This window comes from Theobroma cacao, chromosome 7 (genome assembly GCF_053813885.1).
Source record: "Theobroma cacao isolate CCN51 chromosome 7, ASM5381388v1, whole genome shotgun sequence".
Lineage (NCBI taxonomy): Eukaryota > Viridiplantae > Streptophyta > Magnoliopsida > Malvales > Malvaceae > Theobroma > Theobroma cacao.
The window spans coordinates 1,573,758-1,592,940 of record NC_142645.1 but is presented as its reverse complement, the minus strand read 5'-3'; the positions used below and the strand labels follow the sequence as shown (position 1 = coordinate 1,592,940).

Sequence of the window (19,183 nt, the reverse complement as noted above, 5' to 3'; positions counted from 1 at the left end):
TTAATAAGAAAATAACTTACTAAAAGAAAATATTTCCTATTAAAAGTATTTTATTAAAAAATTTCATATTTTCAATTATTTAGATTGCCCTGTAAAAAATATTTTTTCATTATAATTTATGCTCAAAAAATTTTCGAGTAGAGAAAATCAAGAGACTAATCAAGAAGGAGAAGAAAGGGTGGAAGGTTCAATCTTGAAAAGTCGTCTCACAGCTTTTGAAAGCATAAGAAAATTTCCTACATTGACGAATTTAATTCCATTGATTCGAACAAGTTTTACATCCGCTTTTACATTTTGATAATATGCAAGGATAAATTGTAACAACGAACAAAGCCAGAGACAATAGAAAAGTTAATTCGAAAGAAAATATCCAAACAAATAAAATTTGATATATTTAATTTAGAAATTTTTCACTACCTAATCTTAGAACATGATATACAGATTAATGAAAGGAGAAGGTATGCAAACTATGAAGGATGGTAGTATAATTTACAATTGCTTAAGCTACAAGGCAAAAATCCCAAGCAATTACAATACTAGAACTTCCACACTGGTTGAATGTCGCGAAATCGTCTGGTCTGATTCTTCTCAGCATAAGCATGAGCACTCACGACATAATTATCAGTAACTGCAACTTTCCATGTCAAATCCTAACTCGAAGTTCTCATGAGGAATGCTACAATGCATCCTAATACGGACCCGGCAAGAACCTGAACCCAAAATCAAAGGAACAAGGTAGGTAAACAAAGAAACAACATCAAACTCCTTTTAGATCAAACAAGATTCACTATGTAGAATGTTATACCAGATGACCATAACCATTTGTTCTCATGTTTGAAACAATTATATCATCTGTTCACCGTATGACATCTATAATATAAAGCCCACCCCTCTCTTTAATGACCATCATTTCAAACTAGCAGATAGATCCAACGTTTCATAGCACAATTTCTGTTGTTGAAAGCCTCATACCTGAAGGGGTGTGTGACCAAGTGAATCTCGTAGGGGTCGGACAGTGGAGACAGGATGCTCAGGAGGTAGCTCACATACAATTTGATTGAGTAACTGCAGAAACATGCATGATTATATCATCAATTAAAACAACATAAAGGGGTCAGTATGTGCTGATAAAAAGCACCATTGAACAAATAACATTAGCTAGCCGCATAACAGGCTACTTGGAAGTTCGTAGAACTGCAGAACTTATCATGTTATAATGGAACAAGGCACAGGAATAAGAACATTAGTGATTCTTTCATGGATGAATCCATATGCACACTATCCTAAAATACCATGTCTCCTTTCATAAAATTTGTGCAAACTTAAAAGGAATATTATCCATGTCAGCTATATTCTGGAATAAATATAGATAAGACTCACATGCATGGCATGGAATGCCCCAAACACATCAGGTATTAAATACCAAAAGATATATAAAATTTATATATAACAAATGCAATGAATAACAACTGTGTAACGATGGATAAATTTTATAGTCAATGCATGAATAACAATTCTGTAAAGATATGTACAATTCATACACTAACGTAAGAGAATGAGGAGGATTTATCAATCAGAGAAAAGAAAAGGATTTAATGGCAACTATTTAACAGAGTGACCAGATATAGACTGAATGGTGTGGATGACTAGCACTAAGCTAGAACTCAATGGGGCATATAGAATACTTCAGAGAACCAATGGTCTCTTACCATACTTGAGCAGATTGCTTCCAATAATCTTGACAATGAAGGACAATCCATTAAAAAAAATACAGTAACACAGATTATAAGAAACAAGCTTACTTCAGCTTGGCGACCAGCATGGAGTCTTACTCCAGTAGCATCATACATCACCTGCCAAGAAACCAAAAATGTTAACCGAGGCAACCAGAACAGCAATGTATTAATAATAGCAAATAGACATGGTTAGCAAGTACATACAACACATGCCAAAACAAGTGCAACAGCAAATGCTGATGCTCCGATTCCTTCTTGCAAACCAACGGCAACTGCAAGAGCAGTCACGGTTGCTGAATGAGATGACGGCATTCCACCTGACCCAAGCATCCTTCTAGTATCCCATCTCTTCTCCTTGAACCTGCATGTCTAAGAGAATATATTGAAACCCTGAGAGAGAAAACGCACACAAACAAAAAGACTGACAACAACAAATGAGTAGATGAGACATTTTTTTCTAAAATTATAAGGTCATCCTGATTATAAAAGCAAGATGCAACTGTACGGACAAAAGATTACTTGTATTTCAACAATCATTAATGATTCTCAACTACTTATTATTTCCAATTTCCATATGGAGCTAATCCAAAAAGTGAAGTACCAATGCTGCCAAGGCAATACAAAATTAGCTGGAAAACAATATAAAGAACATTGCATTCATCTTTAACCTGTCAATAAAAATCCCTATAGAACAATTAGTCATTTAGAATCTATTAGCAGCCTATAATAAACATTTTTTCTTTACTTTGATCACTCATTAATCTACAAATAACAGTTCAAAACAATTAAAAAAATATTAAAACATTCATACCTTTATCCAAACTAAAACTTACCCATTCCAATCCACCCAACAACCAACACAAAAAAAATGAAAATTCAAAATTAGAACTGCTTTTTAAGAGATGGGTTGTCCTGCTTTTCTTCTTTCACCTCCTTTTTAATCGATTAAACAGAAAAAAAAATGAGGAAAAAAGAATAAAAAGGGATAAGGGAAAATACCAGGTGGTGAAGAGCTTGAGGAACTGAGCGAGAGCGAAGGCAAGGAAAGCGGAGAGGAGAGGGACGTTGGAAGGGAAAATGGACGGCGGAGATGACGCCGATCGAAACCTTGCCGAGGCATCTGCGGCTGTCATTACTTCGTCCATTGGAAAACCAGCGATGTCGTGAAGGACCCGAGCAGAGGAAAAGAACCTTCGTTAAAGCGCGTTTCAGATAAATTTTAATTATTTTAATATTATTATATTACCAGTTTTTATTAATTAATAAAATATAATTCATATTTTTATATTTAAATAATAATATCATGATATTTGCATTTTAATTTTCTCTTTCACTTACAATTTACTACATGTAATTTGAATGAGAAAAAACGTAACTATATGATGCATATGAATTTTGTGAATATTACACTATATATACTAATACTTTATACATTATCTATTAATTCATTTTTTTTATATTATGAATAATAAAAAAAATATTATAAGTTAACTACATTTTGAGTTATTGGAGAAAACTTACCATCATTTTTTTAATTTTTAAAAATATTAAAAAATTAGTAAATTGAATTTATTGATTTTTTTTAACAGCATATACATGCTTTTTGATTAATAAAATATTGATTATCCATTGCTCACTGTCAAAATTCTAAGTGAAAGGATGTTTTTCTTTCTCTCTCATTATCAATTATCAAAATAGAAGAGTAGATGAAAGAGGGAAGATGGCTTTAGAAAATCTTATTGTCTGCACAGAGTTATCCATCTTCGTGCTCTTGATTAAAACCGGACAGAGTTATTGTCAACAGGAAAATGAAAAACTAATCAAAACAATTTTTCTCTATATGTGTAATATAAAACCATATCATAAAAAAAAAGGAAATTTTATAATTTTAATAATTAAAAAAATAGATCAAATTTTTTTATTTTATTTATGGAAATATTACGTTTATGAATTTTATCCTCCTTTAATAACGAATCTAGAATTTTATCTAAATAATAATTAAAAAATAATCATATAAATTTATATATTATATATATTAAATTTTAGATATATAATAATAAAAATAATAAAATTAAAAAATAACAACCACCACTCCTTCATTCTTTCTTTCCGTTATCGCCTCCATTAAATTAATTCGTTCCTTCAACCGTTGCCTCCCGTTAAATTATTTTTTTTCAAAAGGTGTTAAATTTGCATTATATGTTGCAAAAATTTAAATGGGCAAGAAATTTCCAATACCATTGTCACGGTGGTGTTAGACTTTGCATCTTTCCTTGGAAGCATCCAAAATATCCCATCTGAGATAATAAACCCATGTGGTTTTTCTTCTCTCCTCTCATCCTCTATACCTAACCTGGTTTTTTTTGTTATTTCTTCTACAACTTGAATTCTTTTGAAAAATAGTGATTGTAATCTCTTTTATGGTTTTGATTGCTTTCAATCAATTTGTAATGTGAATCTTGCCTTATAAGAATACGTTTTTGTCTACAAGTTATAGATAAGTGACTAATAAATGTGAATCATATGACTTTATAAAAGAAAGTCCAAAAATTAGAAAAAGCTAATCAAAGATAATTTAATTTCAAAAAAAATTATTAGATGTATCTTTTTCTATTACGTAACTAATCACACAAGATAATATTAGGTTTAATTGAATTTTTTTTTTGTTGTAATTTTAATCTTTCACTAAATAGAAAAATGCTTGACTAAGCAAACCTTACAATTATGGTAGGAAAGGAAAATAACATCAACCTTCCTTCCTTAATAGTATATGATATGTTAATTTAAAAATCAGCAAAAGAAAGTAATGACATTAACTTTTTACCAAACTATATCTTATTCAACCACAGTAAACCATTATCTATACCTCACGTGATTCTGACTTTTCTTAGATTAGCTATTATTCAAAAAAAAAATTGTTTTTTGGTTTTTGACAATAACTATGGCGGTTAGCTTGGACATAAACGAAAAAGTAATTATAATTGTATTTCTAAAACATTTCTGGAAATTTCTGGGTTTGGACATTGCTTGCTCTCCTTCCTTTCCTTCGTCATGTCTTATAGTTGACTCATCTCTATCTGATGATGATGACGACTCCTCACTGTTGTTCTGGTTTTCACTGCCGCTGCCCTGATCTCCACCTCTATCTTCAACTTGATCTTCCGCAATTTCTTGTTTCCGAGTCCTTCCTGCTATTGCTTCATATCTCTCTTGCTTAAATCTTTTTAATATTTTCCTCGAAAACTCGAAAAAAGTTCACCAATTTCACTCTTATTTTTTATTTTCTTTTAATCATATAATAATATCAATTAAATATTTTTAATTACCATATGATTAATTAAAAATAGTATATTTTTAATCTTCAAATTACCCCAAAAAAAAAGAAATTTTATTATTTTATTAATTACGAAGATTAAATTTTCCGTTTTTATTCATAAATACATGATCCAAACTATTACATTCGTATGGATTCATAATTTTAAATAAAAGAGACTAAAGATTACATATTCAAAATTTTGAATAAGAAATGTTTAAAAACTAATCATACAAAATTATGTACTATATATCTCAAAATTTATATAATAATATAATAATAATAACAATTTTTATATGAATTATATATATCAAATTTTATATAATATAATAATAATAAAATTAAAATTGAGGCCTTTCTTAGCTTTTTTTTCTTTCTTTCTTTCAAAAGGGTGTTCAATTTGCATTATATGCTACAAAGTGGGCAAGAAATTTCCAATGTCATTGTCATGGCATTGGACTTGCATCTCTTCCTAATATACAGATTAATGAAAGGAGAGGATTGGGGAAACTATGAAGTATGGTAGTATAATTTACAATTGCTTAAGCTACAAGGCAAAAATCCCACGCAATTACAATACTAGAACTTCCACACTGGTTGAACGTCGCGAAATCGTCTGGTCTGATTCTTCTCGGCATAAGTATGAGCACTCGCAACATAATTATCAGTAACTGCGATTTTCCATGTCGAATCCTAACTCGAAGTTCTCACGAGGAATGCTACAATGCATCCTAAGACGGACCCGGCAAGAACCTGAACCTGAAATCAAAGGAACAAGGTAGCTAAACAAAGAAACAACATCAAACTCCTTTTAGATCAAACAAGATTCACTATGTAGCATGTTATACCAGATGACCATAACCATTTGTTCTTATGTTTGAAACAATTATATCATCTGTTCACCGTACAACATCAATAATATAAAGCCCACCCCTCTATTTAATGAACATCATTTCAAACTAGCAGATAGATCCCACGCTTCATAGCACAATGTATATTGTTGAAAGCCTCATAGCTGAAGGGGTGTGTGACCAAGTGAATCTCATAGGGGTCAGACATTGAAGACAGGATGCTCAGGAGGTAGCTCACACACAATTTGATTAACTGCAGAAACATGCATGATTATATCATCAATTAAAACAACATAAAGGGGTCAATAGGTACTAATGAAAAGCACCATCAAACAAATCACATAAGCTACCTGTAGTCATAACAGGTTACTTAGAAGTTCGTAGAACTGCAGAACTTCTAATGTTATCATGGACCAGGGCAGAGGAATAAGAACATTAGTATCCCATCTAATGTCTGACATCCTTCTAGTATCCTATCTCTTCTCCTTGAACCAGCATGTCTAAGAGAATATATTGAAAGCGAAAATATGCACACGAACAAAAAGACTGACACTAACAAATGAGTAGATGAGACATTTTTTTCTAAAATTATAAGGTCATTCCGATCATAAAAGCAAGATGCAAACGTCAGGACAGAAGATTACTTGTATTTCAACAATCATTAATGATTCTCAATTACTTAATATTTCCAATTTCCATTGGAGCTAATCCAAAAAGTGAAGCACCAATGCTGTCAAGGCAATACAAAAATGGCTGGAAAACAGTATAAAGAACATTGCATTCATCTTTAACCTGTCAATAAAAATCCCTAATAGAGCAGTTAGTCATTTACAATCTTTTAGCAGCCTACAGTAAACATTTTTTCTTTACTTTGATCACTCATCAATCTACAGATAACAGTCTAAACCAATTAAAAAAGATATTATTAAAACATTCATACCTTTATGCAAACTAAAAGTTACCCATTACAATCCACCCAACAACCAACACGAAAAATGAAAATTCAAAGTTAAAACTGCATTTTAAGAAATGGGTTGTCCTGTTTTTGTTCTTTCACCTCGTTTTTAATCGATCAAACAGAAAAAAATAACGAGGAAAAAAAAAGGATAAGGGGAAAATACCAGGTGGTGAAGAGATTGAGGAACCGAGCGAGAGCAAAGGCAAGGACAGCTGAGAGGAGAGGGACGTTGGAAGGGACAATGGACGTCGGAGATGACGCCGATCGAAACCTTGCCGATGCACCTGCGGCTGTCATTACTTCGTCCATCGAGAAACCAGCGACGTCCTTAAAGTTTATATTATTATATTACTAATGTATATTAATTAATAAAATAAATATAATGAAAATATATAAAATTCATATTTTATATTTAAATAATAATGTCATGATATTTACATTTTAATTTTCTCACTCACAATTTACACAATGTAAGTTAAATGAAAAAAATATAACTATACGATGCATATGAATTTTGTGAATATTACCCTATATATACTTATACTTTATACATTAGTAATCAACGATATCATGTTCTTGTTTTTGATATTATGAAAAACAAACAAAATTATTATAATTTAACTACATTTTGAGTTATTGGAGAAAACTTACTTTCATGTTTTTTCATTTTTAAAAAATATTAAAAATTATTGAATTAAATTTATTATTTTTTAACAAAATATACATGCTTTTTTTATAATAAAATTTTAATTATTCAAAAAAATGTTATTAATCATTCTATTTACTGGTCTAAGAAGTCTCTGTTTGTCAAAATTCTGAGTGAAAGGTTGAAAGCTCTCTTCTTTTAATCTCCAATTATCGATTCCACAAATCCAATTATTAATTCTAAAAATAAAAGAGAAAATGGAAGGTGAAAGGCGGATTTAGGGAAACTTGCTAAATAAAAGAGAGGATGGTGATGGAAAGTGGTTTTAGGGAAACTTGTTATCTGCACAGAGTTATCGTTCTTTGTCGCAGGTGGAGACCGCTCCTGATTATAACCAAACAGAGTTATTGTTGTGTTATTGTTGATGTGAGAATAAAAAATGATTAAAATAATCTATCTTTATACATATAATCTAAGATTATATTATCAAAAAAAAAATGAAATTTTGTTATTTTAATATTTATGAAGATTGATTGAATTTTTCTATTTTACTTATAAAAACATGATTTAAATCATTACATTTGCGACTTTTATTCTCTTTTCATTCAATGATGAATTTATAATCTTACATAAAATTTAAATGGGCAAGAAATTTCCAATATCATTGTCATGGCGGTGTCACACTTGCATCTCTCCTTGGAAGCCTCCAAAATATCCCATCCAAGTTAATAAACCCGTGTGGTTTTTCCTCTCATCCTTTGTTTTTTTTTTCCTTAGAAAAAGCAATCCATGAAAATTTGGGACCTAGCCTAACCTATCACCAATGGTTTCTTTTGTTTTTTCTTCTACCACTTGAGATTCTTTTGAAAAAGGGTGATTGTGCTTTCAATCAATTTGTAAGGTGAATCTTGCCTTGTAAGAATATGTTTTTGTCTACAAGTTATAAATAAGTGAATAATAAATGGGAACCTATAAAAGAAAGTCCAAAAAGTAGAAAAAGCTAATCAAAAGATAATTTAATTTCAAAAAAATTATTAGATGTATATGGCGATTGAGTTAATTCAGTTTCGACTATGTGAATGAAATATTAATATATATATATTTATTTATATATATAAATATATATAAGGAGAGTTTTTAAGGAAAAAACTTTCCATTATAGATATAAAAACAGAAAATTTACATTTTTTGGGTTGTAATTTTAATCTTTCACTAAATAGGAAATGCTTGATTAAGCAAGACTTACAATTATGGTGGGGAAAGAAAATAGGATCCACCTTCCTTCCTTAATAGTATAATGACATGTTCATCTTAAAATCAGCAAAAGAAAGTAACATTTAAACTAGGATGACATTAACTTTTTTCGAAACTATATCTTATTAAATCATCGGTACATTTCGTTTATATCTCACGTGGTTCCAAGTTTTCTCAGATTAGTCTTTATCATTAATTTTATTAGGTAAATTTATTGAATTACCTTTAAGTATGAAATTAGCGATATAATTTCAATTAAAACTTATTTATATGGAGTTAATTGAGAAATTAAAAAAAAAAAACTTATGATGCTGTGTACTAAAATTGAAATTATGAGAAATGTGGGTGGAATTTACTCGTAAATCATTTGCGAAATTGAACATCTTTAAATTTTTTTGAATTTTTTTTATAAAACCCAAATTGAGTTTTTTCTTCTTTTATTCTTCTCCACTGATTAATTCAAAAAATTACTTAAAATAAATTATTGGTCTCACAATTCCTTTCATCGGCCCACATACATCAATTTTGGCCGTACCCATCAATTGCCTTTTTGACACTCAAATTCAAAACTTAATAGAAAGATATATTTAGTTACAAAGTTGAAAACTCAAAATTGCAATTCCTACTTATTTATTTATTTGTTTTAATAGTAAATTTAATTTTATTAATTGAATTTTTAAATTTAGCTATTGTCAAAAACCCAAAAAATAAATTTCAATATAATAATATTCATACAATAAATCAACAAATATTTTAATTTTATCATTAATTTTATGAAAAAAATTCCTAACCGTTAAATCTGCTATAATAACAACCACACATTATACCGAAAATAAAATTTTTATAAATTTCACTTAAATAATATACCAAATGTAATATCTTCATATATCTATAGTCACGGACAAGGGGTAGACAGAGAATATTGCTTACATCTATGTAAGATTGAAAGATAATTTTGTCATTTACTCAGACGAAATTTCCTAGTATGTACCCTTGCTTAGGACATTGGACCCACAAACGACATATGAAAATGCTTGGAAAATGCCGTGACACCATAAGTCTTCATGGAATAAGAGTATAATATTCTTCCATCTTTTTTTTATTTCTATATTACATAAAAATTAAAGTTTTTATCTTAAATTTGGTAAAAGTTAAATAGAGACGGTAGAATTAATTCAAATAATAATAATTTTTATACTATATGATGTTAATACGATATGTTGTTAATAGAAAATAATAAATAATGATGTGATATATTTATATAACATAATATTATAATTTTATATATTAAAATATTATATAAATATAAAATAATAAATCATGATTTTACTACCCCAAGTTTCTTTCCTTTTAAACGATAACAGAGTTATTTGCACTTGTAAAAAGAAACACGTGTTTCTTATTGTTAAAAATGAATGGATAAATTCTTTAGAAGGGAAAGCAACAATTGGTCAAAAAAGGTGAAGAAAAGGCAATTCATAATCCAATTAAATTATTATGGAATAAAAAATGATTTCAAACCATAGGTTAAAAGAACAGTATGAGACATCAAATTTGACATTTAATCTTCTAATTGTCAAATCAATCATTTTTATAAATTTATTTATATATATAAAAATTCAAAATCATACCAACCAAAAGAAATTGCATGGTCAAGAAAGAGGACAACAGCACCGACCGGTTTGTGGTTTAGACTATAATTAGCCATCCCCTTTCCTAATAAATTGGGATTTGGACCTTTTCTTTCACATCATTAGACTATAATTTATCGATAACGTTTAACTTTTTAATTAAGCAAATAAAATTCAAAAATTCAAATTAAATTCATCGATTTAAATTTTTAATTAAACAAACAAAACCCAGAAACTCAAATTGAATATAAATTCATTGATATTTTTAATTTTCAGAATAAAATGTAAAATAACAAAATAATTAATAAAAATAAGATAGAAAATGGAATTAAGAAACGGAACTCAGATTATATATAAATTTATGAAACGTTTAGTTTGAGAAATAAAATTTTTAAAATTAATAAAATATATAAAATGGAATAGTTTTATGGATATTATTTTAAGAGGATATTCTATTAAGATTAGACGCCTATAAATTTCTTCAAGCAATATCCTCCTTTTGCCCAATCAGAACGGCCTGACCGGCGGGCCCCCAGGCTTCCCATCTCCGGCGGGCACCACCCTTTAGGCGTACGGGTGAAGAAGGAAAAACCCAACAAAACTCTTACAGTGTTACACATGCATACCCCCTCTCTCTCTCGTTTTCATGGCTCTTTGTCAAAGACGTTTGTCCTTTTAAGCCCACAAAAGCAAAGCTCTGAAAATTAAGAAGGCACGAGGGCCACTAGCTTTGTTTTGTACCTACTTCTCACAACCATAACCACCCAATTCCTGCCTTCTCCTTCACTCCCTCTTATCTATATATCTCACCCTCTTCTTTCGCTTCACACCACCCAGAAAGAAAATCAGGGAAAAACAGGTTCAAGCTTTATTTTTCTTCTTTGTTGTTCTTCATAAGCAAAGCAATTGTGAGAGTGGTCTGCTGGAGAGAGGGAGAGAGGAGAGAGGGGAGTCTTTGGTTGAAATAGTTTAAAGGGTTTCTTGGGGCTTTGGTTTAGGGGGTAACACCCAGTGTAGACAAATTGTGGACATCACGGCTATATACAAAGTTTCTCGGCCTCTTATTCATGTCCGAACTGTACGACGGAAGGGTTGTGTGATCGAGAGCAACCCTTCGCCGCACGGCGGGCGTGGAGCTTTGCCTTCTGAAGGCGGTAGTCCTTCCGATCTCCTCTTCCTTGCTGGTGGCGGTCTTGTCTTTTAAGAGTTTCAGCAGTCTAGTGTAGATAGCTTTTAGTCTATATATATAGAAAAAAAAAGCAAAGAATCCTATCGAAGAAAGCTGTTTTAGATCGCTCGTAAGAAGAAGAATAAGAAGGCTGTTGTTTTCGTTCGTCTACGTAGTCGTTCTTTGTGGGTTATCTTTATTTGATTTGTATTGGATAAAGAAAGAAAAAAGAAGAAGTAGTAGCAAAGATGATGCTCAGGATTAAGAGGGTTCCCACTGTTCTTTCGAACTACCAAAAGGATGAGGCGGAAGAGACTGCTCGCCGTAGCGGTGGGTGTGGAAAGAATTGCCTTAGAAGCTGTTGCATTCCAGGTATTTGTTGAATTTGCTTTGTAACCTTCTCTGGTTAGATATAGTAAGTTTTGTGGTTTTTGATAAAAATGAGGTGTAACTGGAACTGGGTTTTGGTTTACAGGAGCAAAGCTTCCTTTATATGCTTTCAAGAAGGTGACCAATACCCTGAGTGAAAAGGGTGTGCGTGGAAATGAGAACAAAGAGCCTCCCGTTGCTTTTCTTGACTCACTCGTTCTTGGAGAGGTAAATTTTGATATCAAGCTTGTGGTTAATAAGATTAAAGATCATTGTTATGGTAATAATTGTTGTGTTTACAAATTGTGAGGTTAAGAAATACTTTATGGTTTTATGGTAGTGGGAGGATCGCATGCAAAGAGGGCTCTTTCGATATGATGTCACTGCCTGTGAAACCAAGGTCTGATTTTGGGCTCCTTTTCTATTCCCTTGCTTTACTTGTTTATCTGCAAATTGTGAAAACCCAGAAATTTTATGGTTGATTGAGTTGTTGGTAACATCAAAACTTTCTGTGTTTATCTTGGTTTAGGTGATTCCTGGTGAATATGGCTTCATTGCCCAGCTGAATGAAGGGCGCCACCTTAAGAAGAGGCCAACTGAGTTCCGTGTTGATAAGGTCCTCCAGCCCTTTGACGGGAACAAATTCAACTTCACCAAAGTCGGGCAAGAAGAGGTGCTTTTCCAGTTTGCAGCAAGTGAAGATGGTGAAGTTCAGTTCTTTCCAAATGCTCCAATTGATGTGGAGAATTCTCCAAGTGTTGTTGCCATAAATGTATGTTAGTTCTACTTCAAACTATAGAATAACTAGTTGAGCAAGACTGCTAGACTCATAAGATTAACATTGTTTATATACGATTCAACAGGTTAGTCCTATCGAATATGGACATGTTCTGTTGATCCCTCGAATTCTCGAATGCTTGCCCCAGAGGATCGACCGTCAGAGCTTCTTGCTTGCACTTTGTATGGCAGCTGAAGCTGGGAACCCGTACTTCAGATTGGGTTACAACAGCTTGGGTGCATTTGCTACAATCAACCACCTGCACTTCCAGGTACCTAACTTCCCAATTGGGTACTTGATGTACTTTGTGCCACCATGACATCTGTTAGATATAGTTATGTACAATCGGGAAAGAGAAGGTGATTTAATTATTCCAATGGCTGCAGGCTTACTACTTGGCTGTGCCCTTTCCCATTGAGAAAGCTCCCACCAGGAAGATAACCACTTTGAGTGATGGAGTGATCATCTCAGAGCTTTTAAAGTATCCAGTCAGAGGCCTAGTCTTTGAGGGTGGTAACACTATCCAGGACTTGTCTGACACAGTCTCTGATGCCTGCATTTGCCTTCAAGATAACAACATACCATACAATGTCCTCATCTCTGACTGTGGAAAGCGGATCTTTCTCCTTCCACAGGTAACAAACTAGAACCATGATTGACGCATTGTTATTATCTCCATGATGCTGCTAGTGCTTACAATTGAATTTGCAATTTGTGAATTGAACAAACAGTGTTATGCTGAGAAACAAGCTCTTGGGGAAGTGAGTCCAGAGCTATTGGACACCCAGGTGAACCCAGCTGTGTGGGAAATTAGTGGTCATATGGTGTTAAAAAGGAGGAAGGACTACGACGAGGCATCTGATGAAAATGCTTGGAGGCTCCTTGCAGAGGTTTCTCTCTCTGAGGAGAGGTTCCGTGAGGTGAATGCACTTATCTTTGAAGCCATTGCCATTGGCGAAACCATTGCTGAGACTCTGCTAGACGAGCCTGATACTAAAACCCAGTCTCTTGAAATAGAGAATGCTATCACCAAAAGCTCCCACCGCCCTATGGTGGCTGGGACGCATGAATGCCTTGTTCTGCAGTGAGAATCGGCATTCAGTAATAGAAACCCTGTTCCTTCCGGGTTCTGTTTCTATTATGTCAGTTTGGTATCTTGGATTGTGTTAGACCTTCTATGGATTATGGCACTGGTAGCCTAAATAAGCAAACTTAGTTTGCCACTGATGTAAAGGATATTCAACTTTGTGTAAACTGCTATCTCTGCTTATTGGCTTCATGATGTACTTTATTGGATCATGTAAAATACAATGTAATGTTTGCTGTTATGAGCTTATAAATGCATGTTATTATGTGCTAGTAGTACATTTCTGTTTGCTGCAGGGCTCTTGCGGAGCTAGGTAACTGGTTTTGTACTACAAAGGACCCTACACTGCACATGTAAGTTCACAGATATGTAAGGATCCCAAACCACAGTAGGATGATGATATGATAAGAATGAACATACCATATATATTTTTTTTAAAATTTTTGCCCCCATTATTAGTAAAAAATATCAGATGATAAAGGTGACACCTGAAGTATGATAATGGTAGGTTGGATCAATAATTTAAACATAAATATAGTTGATAAGAACCTACCTTTTGTTATTATTCTTCATGTCACAAATGAAAGAAACAAGTAACATACACATTTATTATCACATCAAGTTAGGTCATAGGTGGGGTCTAAATCATAGAAATATCACGTGGCTTTCATGGATCATGCGATTTCTTACCTAACATCAATTTTTAGTTCTTTTTTCAAAGCAAAAATCATGGGTTACAGTTTGATTTCCATCTTCTAAGCAGCTTATTTACTTTTTTTTTTATGAAAGGAAATTTTTATTAATTTCTAACCATTTTTGGAAAACAAACTCCCAGAACATTCTTGAACTAATTTCTGGAGGTGATACATCAAACAGAATAAAGCTACTATCTAAATTAAAACCAATGTTGATCATACCATCGGCTACCATATTTCGTTCTCGATAAATATGAGAAATTTTTACCTCCCAATCGAGTTGTAACAATCCATGAATAGCATTTAGTAAATCAGAATTCGCACATGGATGCAATGCACTAGAGGTAATTACCTGAACTACGATTTTATTATCCACCTGCAGCCATATCCTACTAAATCCTTTCTCCTTTGCTATACGAAGGCTAGGACTCTCCATAACTTGACCTTATAGGAAGAACACTTCCCCAATTTTGCAGCAAAGCCACCTAACCAATATCCGTTATAGTCCCGAAAAACACCACCTGTAGCAGCCATGTTTGTATTACGACGTAATGCACCATCAGTGTTTACAGCCACCCAACCTTGTGGAGGGTTTTGCCATGCAACCAGCATTTCTCTTTTATATCCATTCAGCCTACTATGTGTGCAGGGAATTTGGACAGCATGATATGATGCAACAGCTAAGCCTTTTATCATCGATAACTTCCTATCCATGGGTATCAACTTTCCTTCAAAAACTTTCACATTCCTTCACTTCCAAATATACCTGCAAGTAAAACCAAATAAAATAGCCTAGGGGATACCATCAACACAAACATTATAATTTCTTAGATTAGTTAACAACTAATCTGACAGAAGTAAATCAAAGAAGTTCCACAGCCTATTCGTGACCCCAATTTCAACCATACCTCTTTTGAGTGTGGGCAATCTCTTAAGAGGTGTAATACTGATTCATTTGATACTGAGCATAACGCACAAGTAGCCAAAGGCGACATGTTCCTTCTCTTGCGCTCTAAATTAGTCAATAACTTTCCATGAAGACATTGCACTAGAAAGGTGCGTATCCGTTGGGGGTCATCCCATTTCCACGCAATAGCCCATTTTCTGCTTTGTTGTCCTATGTAATTTGGATAATCTTCTTGCAACACCTCATACATTGACGCTACAGTACAAACCCCTGAAGTTGATGGAGCCCAGTCACAAGGTGTTGATGTGATATGTAGATATGTTATAGTGAATAATAACATTACATGTTGATATATCATGATGATAAGGTCATTTGATATTTTCACCCTTTTATTTTAATGTCATTTGAGTTAAAAAATATAAGTTTTAACTAAGGGTAAAATACTTAGACCCCTTCACTTTTAATCATGATTCTGCGCAAGTTCATTAGTTTTTGAAATGAATATTTCGTTTTAAAAATGTAAACACCATTAATAGAAACTAAAATGACATTTCTTCTTTCTTTCATTTTTTTTTCTCAAACAATGTGGTTGGACGGGACGTTCCCATTAGTTGACCAACCACCCCATGTCGATGCTCCCCTGATTTTTTTTTTTTGCAAAAATAAAAAATTTATAGTATGGTTATTTTTTGAAGTAATAAAAGGTAAAATTGTTTTTCTAATATTATTATGTCATCAAATTAATGAAAATATTAATGATTAACTAATGGTTGAACCTATGTGTTTAGCGAAATATATTTTTTTAAGATAAAGTGTTTATTTTAAAAATTAATGGATCTATTTGAAATTTCGATTAAAACTTAAGAGGATTTAAGTATTTTACCTTTGAACTAATGATAATTAATTTATCACTAATTATAAAACCTATTTGATTCAAAATAAAAGTATAGGAATTTGATTGAATGTAATAAAAAATAATTTTTTTTTTAAAATTTTTAAATAATTGAGGAGCTTTTTAAAGTATTATATCATTTTTTTTTGTTGCATTCCTTTCTTCAAACGAGCCATGGGCTGTTTATAAATAAAAATTTTGGATTGGGCCTCCGTAAAATATATTTGGGCCCTCCCCAAAAATATTTATTTACAATTTTGTGCGAAATCCAGTCTCTCCCCACGAAACATTGTTGGCCTGCTTGCTCTTTCCTGTCTCGACTGCCAGTCGGTTTTGCTCCGCCGCCGCATTTCGGCTTCGCTGGTGTTGCCACCGTAGAGTTCACTCATCGCCGCAGAGACCACCTAAGGTGCGGTTCTTTCTTTTTCCCTTTTTTTATCATAATTTTCTTGTTAATCCAATATGTTTTTCTTTGCTTTTATTTTGCTTGAGACTTGCTTGAAAATTTAATTTTTCTCTTTATTTTCAAGTAGCCAGATTCCCAAATTTGGATAATGAGATAAGTAAGATAGCTTGAGAATCTGGGTTGTAAACTTCTTACAGTGTTAGGACTTAGGATATGATTTCAGTTAAGTTTTGTTCAGAAAGCTGTTGGGTTTCTTTTTGCACCTTGAATGACATTGAATAATTATAAATCATAATCTGATTAACCTCTTTTCTGTGATTCCATCTAACTTCAGTGTATTTACCTTTGATTCTGAGTTAGAAGATCATTTTTTTGGGTTCTATATAATTTTTTTTTTTGGTTCTTATAATTATATTCATAATCAAAAAGTTGCTCAATTAGATGTTTGCAATGAGAATTTTCAGTGTTGTTTTTGACAAGTTCTTGTTGCCAAGGAGTCTAATTCTTTTTAATTTGGACACTGATTTTTTTTTTTTGTTAGTGTTCATAGTTCTACTCTAATAAGCTTGTTTTTGAATTGTAGTTTTGTGGAAAATGAAGAAAGGATTGCACCCTCAGATGCAATGGATATCTTACGTGACCCAGAGTGGTCGATTGATAAATGTTATGATGACAAAAATACATAGTGTTGATAAAGTTTATCACTTGAGGGCGAAACGCCAAATGGCTGCAAGTTTAGGACAGATTGCTAAGTTTAACCGTCGTTATGGGCTGGAGAAGCCAGAGAACACAGAGAACAATGAGAAATGAACTAGGGATGCCAAGGAAGATTGGGTATCTGTGGTTAGATTTAAATATTTATGTTGTGGAATAAATGTGAGTGTCATTAGTGAAATGAAGCGAATTTGTTTTGCTTTTTACAAATGGTTGAATTTTAGAACAGTTCTGTTTTGATAAAATAGTGGTTACGGAGTTGTTTGAGAGTTTCCACCATTCTTTTGAGGCTTTGTGGCTATAACATAGCATGCAACAGTTCTTATTCTCAGATACCCGTTCCTCATTTTCAGTGTTGCATACTTAGCATTTTATATATTGATTGGAACTTGAAGGTTAATGTAGTTGAATATTATCCAGTTGTATATTCCCATGAATTGATTTATCAGTGTTGATGACTTGTGAGGACTTGATGCCAGTAAGGGAATAGATGCTATTATGGTACATTGGGTCTGTGGTTGATTAACTTCTTCATCCTTGTTTCATGTTTCAGACGAGTTGAGTTTTTAATTCCTCTTTTGCTCTGATTAATACCTGAGTTTTATCTATCTGTAGTTTTGCACATCAAGTTCTTGGACCTTTTGAATCATGTACTATACTTTGGAACTTTGATTGGTGGGAAGCTGGTAATGTTTTGTAATATGCATTTTGCTACTATCTGTTTAGTGTATGCTGTCTTGAATGTACCTGAAATCTTTCAGATGGTTACAAGTTTGTTAATGCCTCAAGTTGAACTTTGCTAATGCATGTGATTTGGTTTATGATTGAAAGTTGAAACTACCTGACTGATCAATTACTGGTTTGTACTTGTAGTGCATTTGGAAAAATCATTTTACATTCAGGAAAAGAGCCTGACATTCTAAAAGCAAAGGGCATCTAAAACCTAATCGAAGCAAGGCCATCCGCTGACCAGTCCTTGATAGTTTAGCAAACATGAACACCCAAGGCCCTTAAGCTTCAGCAAAACAGAACTGCTTTTTATCTTCTTTTTGTATCCTTGTTCTTTTTGGTTTTCTGCATCATGAAATGAACTGATTAGCCAATGGTTTGATCTGTACATTGCTGCTAGTACCTCTGTTAGTAATTGTGATGGAGGGAGCCGATAACATAGCCAAAGAGCAGCCACAACGGGCAACTGCTGGCTCATCATCATCTTCCTCACCATCGTGACCAACCGGATGCAGGTTTAGGGTATGGATATGCAGACAGGGACAGCATCCAACCAACAGCTCCAATGTGGTGCTGTAGGAACCATTGTGTTGATGTTGCCTCTGATGTTAATCACCATGGTTTATGTGGGATTAGATGCCAATTTAGCTGGCAATGCTGTTGGGGATTCTGTATTAGTACAAACATTAGTCCCTTCAACTGTGGCAGATTCAGAAATAGATTTCCTTGGGGGAGCCTGTGCTTCTAATTCTATGGCATGTCTGCATTTGCACAACCTTTGCCACCATGGCCTTTTCCATGACCCCCTCGGCCACCACCATTGCCTTCCCCTCCTAGACTGCCTAGTCACCGGCCTCAGCGTCCATCGAAGAGCAGCCTGGAAGTATTGCCTAGTCACTGGCTTTAGCGTCCATAGAAGAGCAACCTCAAAGTATTTGATTCAGTAATCGGTGTTTGATTATTTTACTCAAAGAACAGAATTCAAATAAAAAATAAACAAAATATATTAGAAAAGAAGGTGAGAAACAAATTAGAAAAGAGGGTGAGAA

General features: G+C 33.0%; 3 protein-coding genes, 1 long non-coding RNA gene and 1 pseudogene across 5 annotated transcripts; 3 read left to right on the top strand and 2 right to left on the bottom strand.

The window, feature by feature from the left end:
• Positions 1-509: 509 nt before the first annotated feature.
• On the bottom strand, positions 510-2,943 carry LOC18593451 (uncharacterized). The gene is made up of 5 exons (XM_007020670.3): positions 2,736-2,943; positions 1,941-2,097; positions 1,803-1,853; positions 973-1,065; positions 510-710 (listed from the first exon to the last, which is right to left on the bottom strand). Exons 1-5 carry the CDS (start codon positions 2,879-2,881, stop codon positions 651-653), a joined length of 507 nt encoding a protein of 168 aa, XP_007020732.2. The 5' UTR covers positions 2,882-2,943; the 3' UTR covers positions 510-650.
• Positions 2,944-5,832: 2,889 nt separating this feature from the next.
• LOC18593450 (uncharacterized) lies at positions 5,833-7,261 on the bottom strand. Of its 2 annotated transcripts, none has more exons than XR_001928900.2 (3): positions 7,022-7,261; positions 6,251-6,452; positions 5,833-6,153 (listed from the first exon to the last, which is right to left on the bottom strand). It is a non-coding gene; the product is annotated as an uncharacterized LOC18593450 (long non-coding RNA). The 2 variants fall into 2 exon arrangements; XR_001928899.2 differs by having other exon boundaries at positions 6,251-6,446; positions 7,022-7,254.
• Positions 7,262-11,220: 3,959 nt separating this feature from the next.
• VTC5 (GDP-L-galactose phosphorylase VITAMIN C DEFECTIVE 5 (VTC5)) lies at positions 11,221-14,063 on the top strand. The gene is made up of 7 exons (XM_007020668.3): positions 11,221-11,929; positions 12,033-12,154; positions 12,267-12,326; positions 12,456-12,698; positions 12,790-12,975; positions 13,091-13,339; positions 13,436-14,063. The coding sequence occupies exons 1-7, from the start codon at positions 11,806-11,808 to the stop codon at positions 13,790-13,792; spliced, it is 1,341 nt and encodes a 446-aa protein (XP_007020730.2). The 5' UTR covers positions 11,221-11,805; the 3' UTR covers positions 13,793-14,063.
• Positions 14,064-16,535: 2,472 nt separating this feature from the next.
• On the top strand, positions 16,536-17,805 carry LOC18593447 (Ribosomal protein L31). The gene is made up of 2 exons (XM_018124660.2): positions 16,536-16,694; positions 17,275-17,805. Exon 2 carries the CDS (start codon positions 17,286-17,288, stop codon positions 17,499-17,501), a length of 216 nt encoding a protein of 71 aa, XP_017980149.1. The 5' UTR covers positions 16,536-16,694; positions 17,275-17,285; the 3' UTR covers positions 17,502-17,805.
• A 686-nt stretch (positions 17,806-18,491) lies between these two features.
• Positions 18,492-19,166, top strand: LOC148761401 (uncharacterized; annotated as a pseudogene).
• The last annotated feature ends 17 nt before the right edge of the window (positions 19,167-19,183 follow it).

What these genes read in the sequence shown, in the direction of transcription:
- LOC18593447 (XM_018124660.2), top strand. Translation starts at nt 17,286, where the DNA reads ATGAAGAAAGGATTGCACCCTCAGATGCAATGGATATCTTACGTGACC.
- LOC18593451 (XM_007020670.3), bottom strand. Translation starts at nt 2,881, where the DNA reads ATGGACGAAGTAATGACAGCCGCAGATGCCTCGGCAAGGTTTCGATCG. An exon ending in CACTTGTTTTGGCATGTGTT is followed by an intron (nt 1,854 to 1,940) that starts GTATGTACTTGC and finishes GTTTCTTGGCAG; the next exon opens with GTGATGTATGATGCTACTGG. An exon ending in ATGCTGGTCGCCAAGCTGAA is followed by an intron (nt 1,066 to 1,802) that starts GTAAGCTTGTTT and finishes ATGTTTCTGCAG; the next exon opens with TTACTCAATCAAATTGTATG.
- VTC5 (XM_007020668.3), top strand. Translation starts at nt 11,806, where the DNA reads ATGATGCTCAGGATTAAGAGGGTTCCCACTGTTCTTTCGAACTACCAA. An exon ending in ACTCACTCGTTCTTGGAGAG is followed by an intron (nt 12,155 to 12,266) that starts GTAAATTTTGAT and finishes GTTTTATGGTAG; the next exon opens with TGGGAGGATCGCATGCAAAG. An exon ending in TCACTGCCTGTGAAACCAAG is followed by an intron (nt 12,327 to 12,455) that starts GTCTGATTTTGG and finishes ATCTTGGTTTAG; the next exon opens with GTGATTCCTGGTGAATATGG.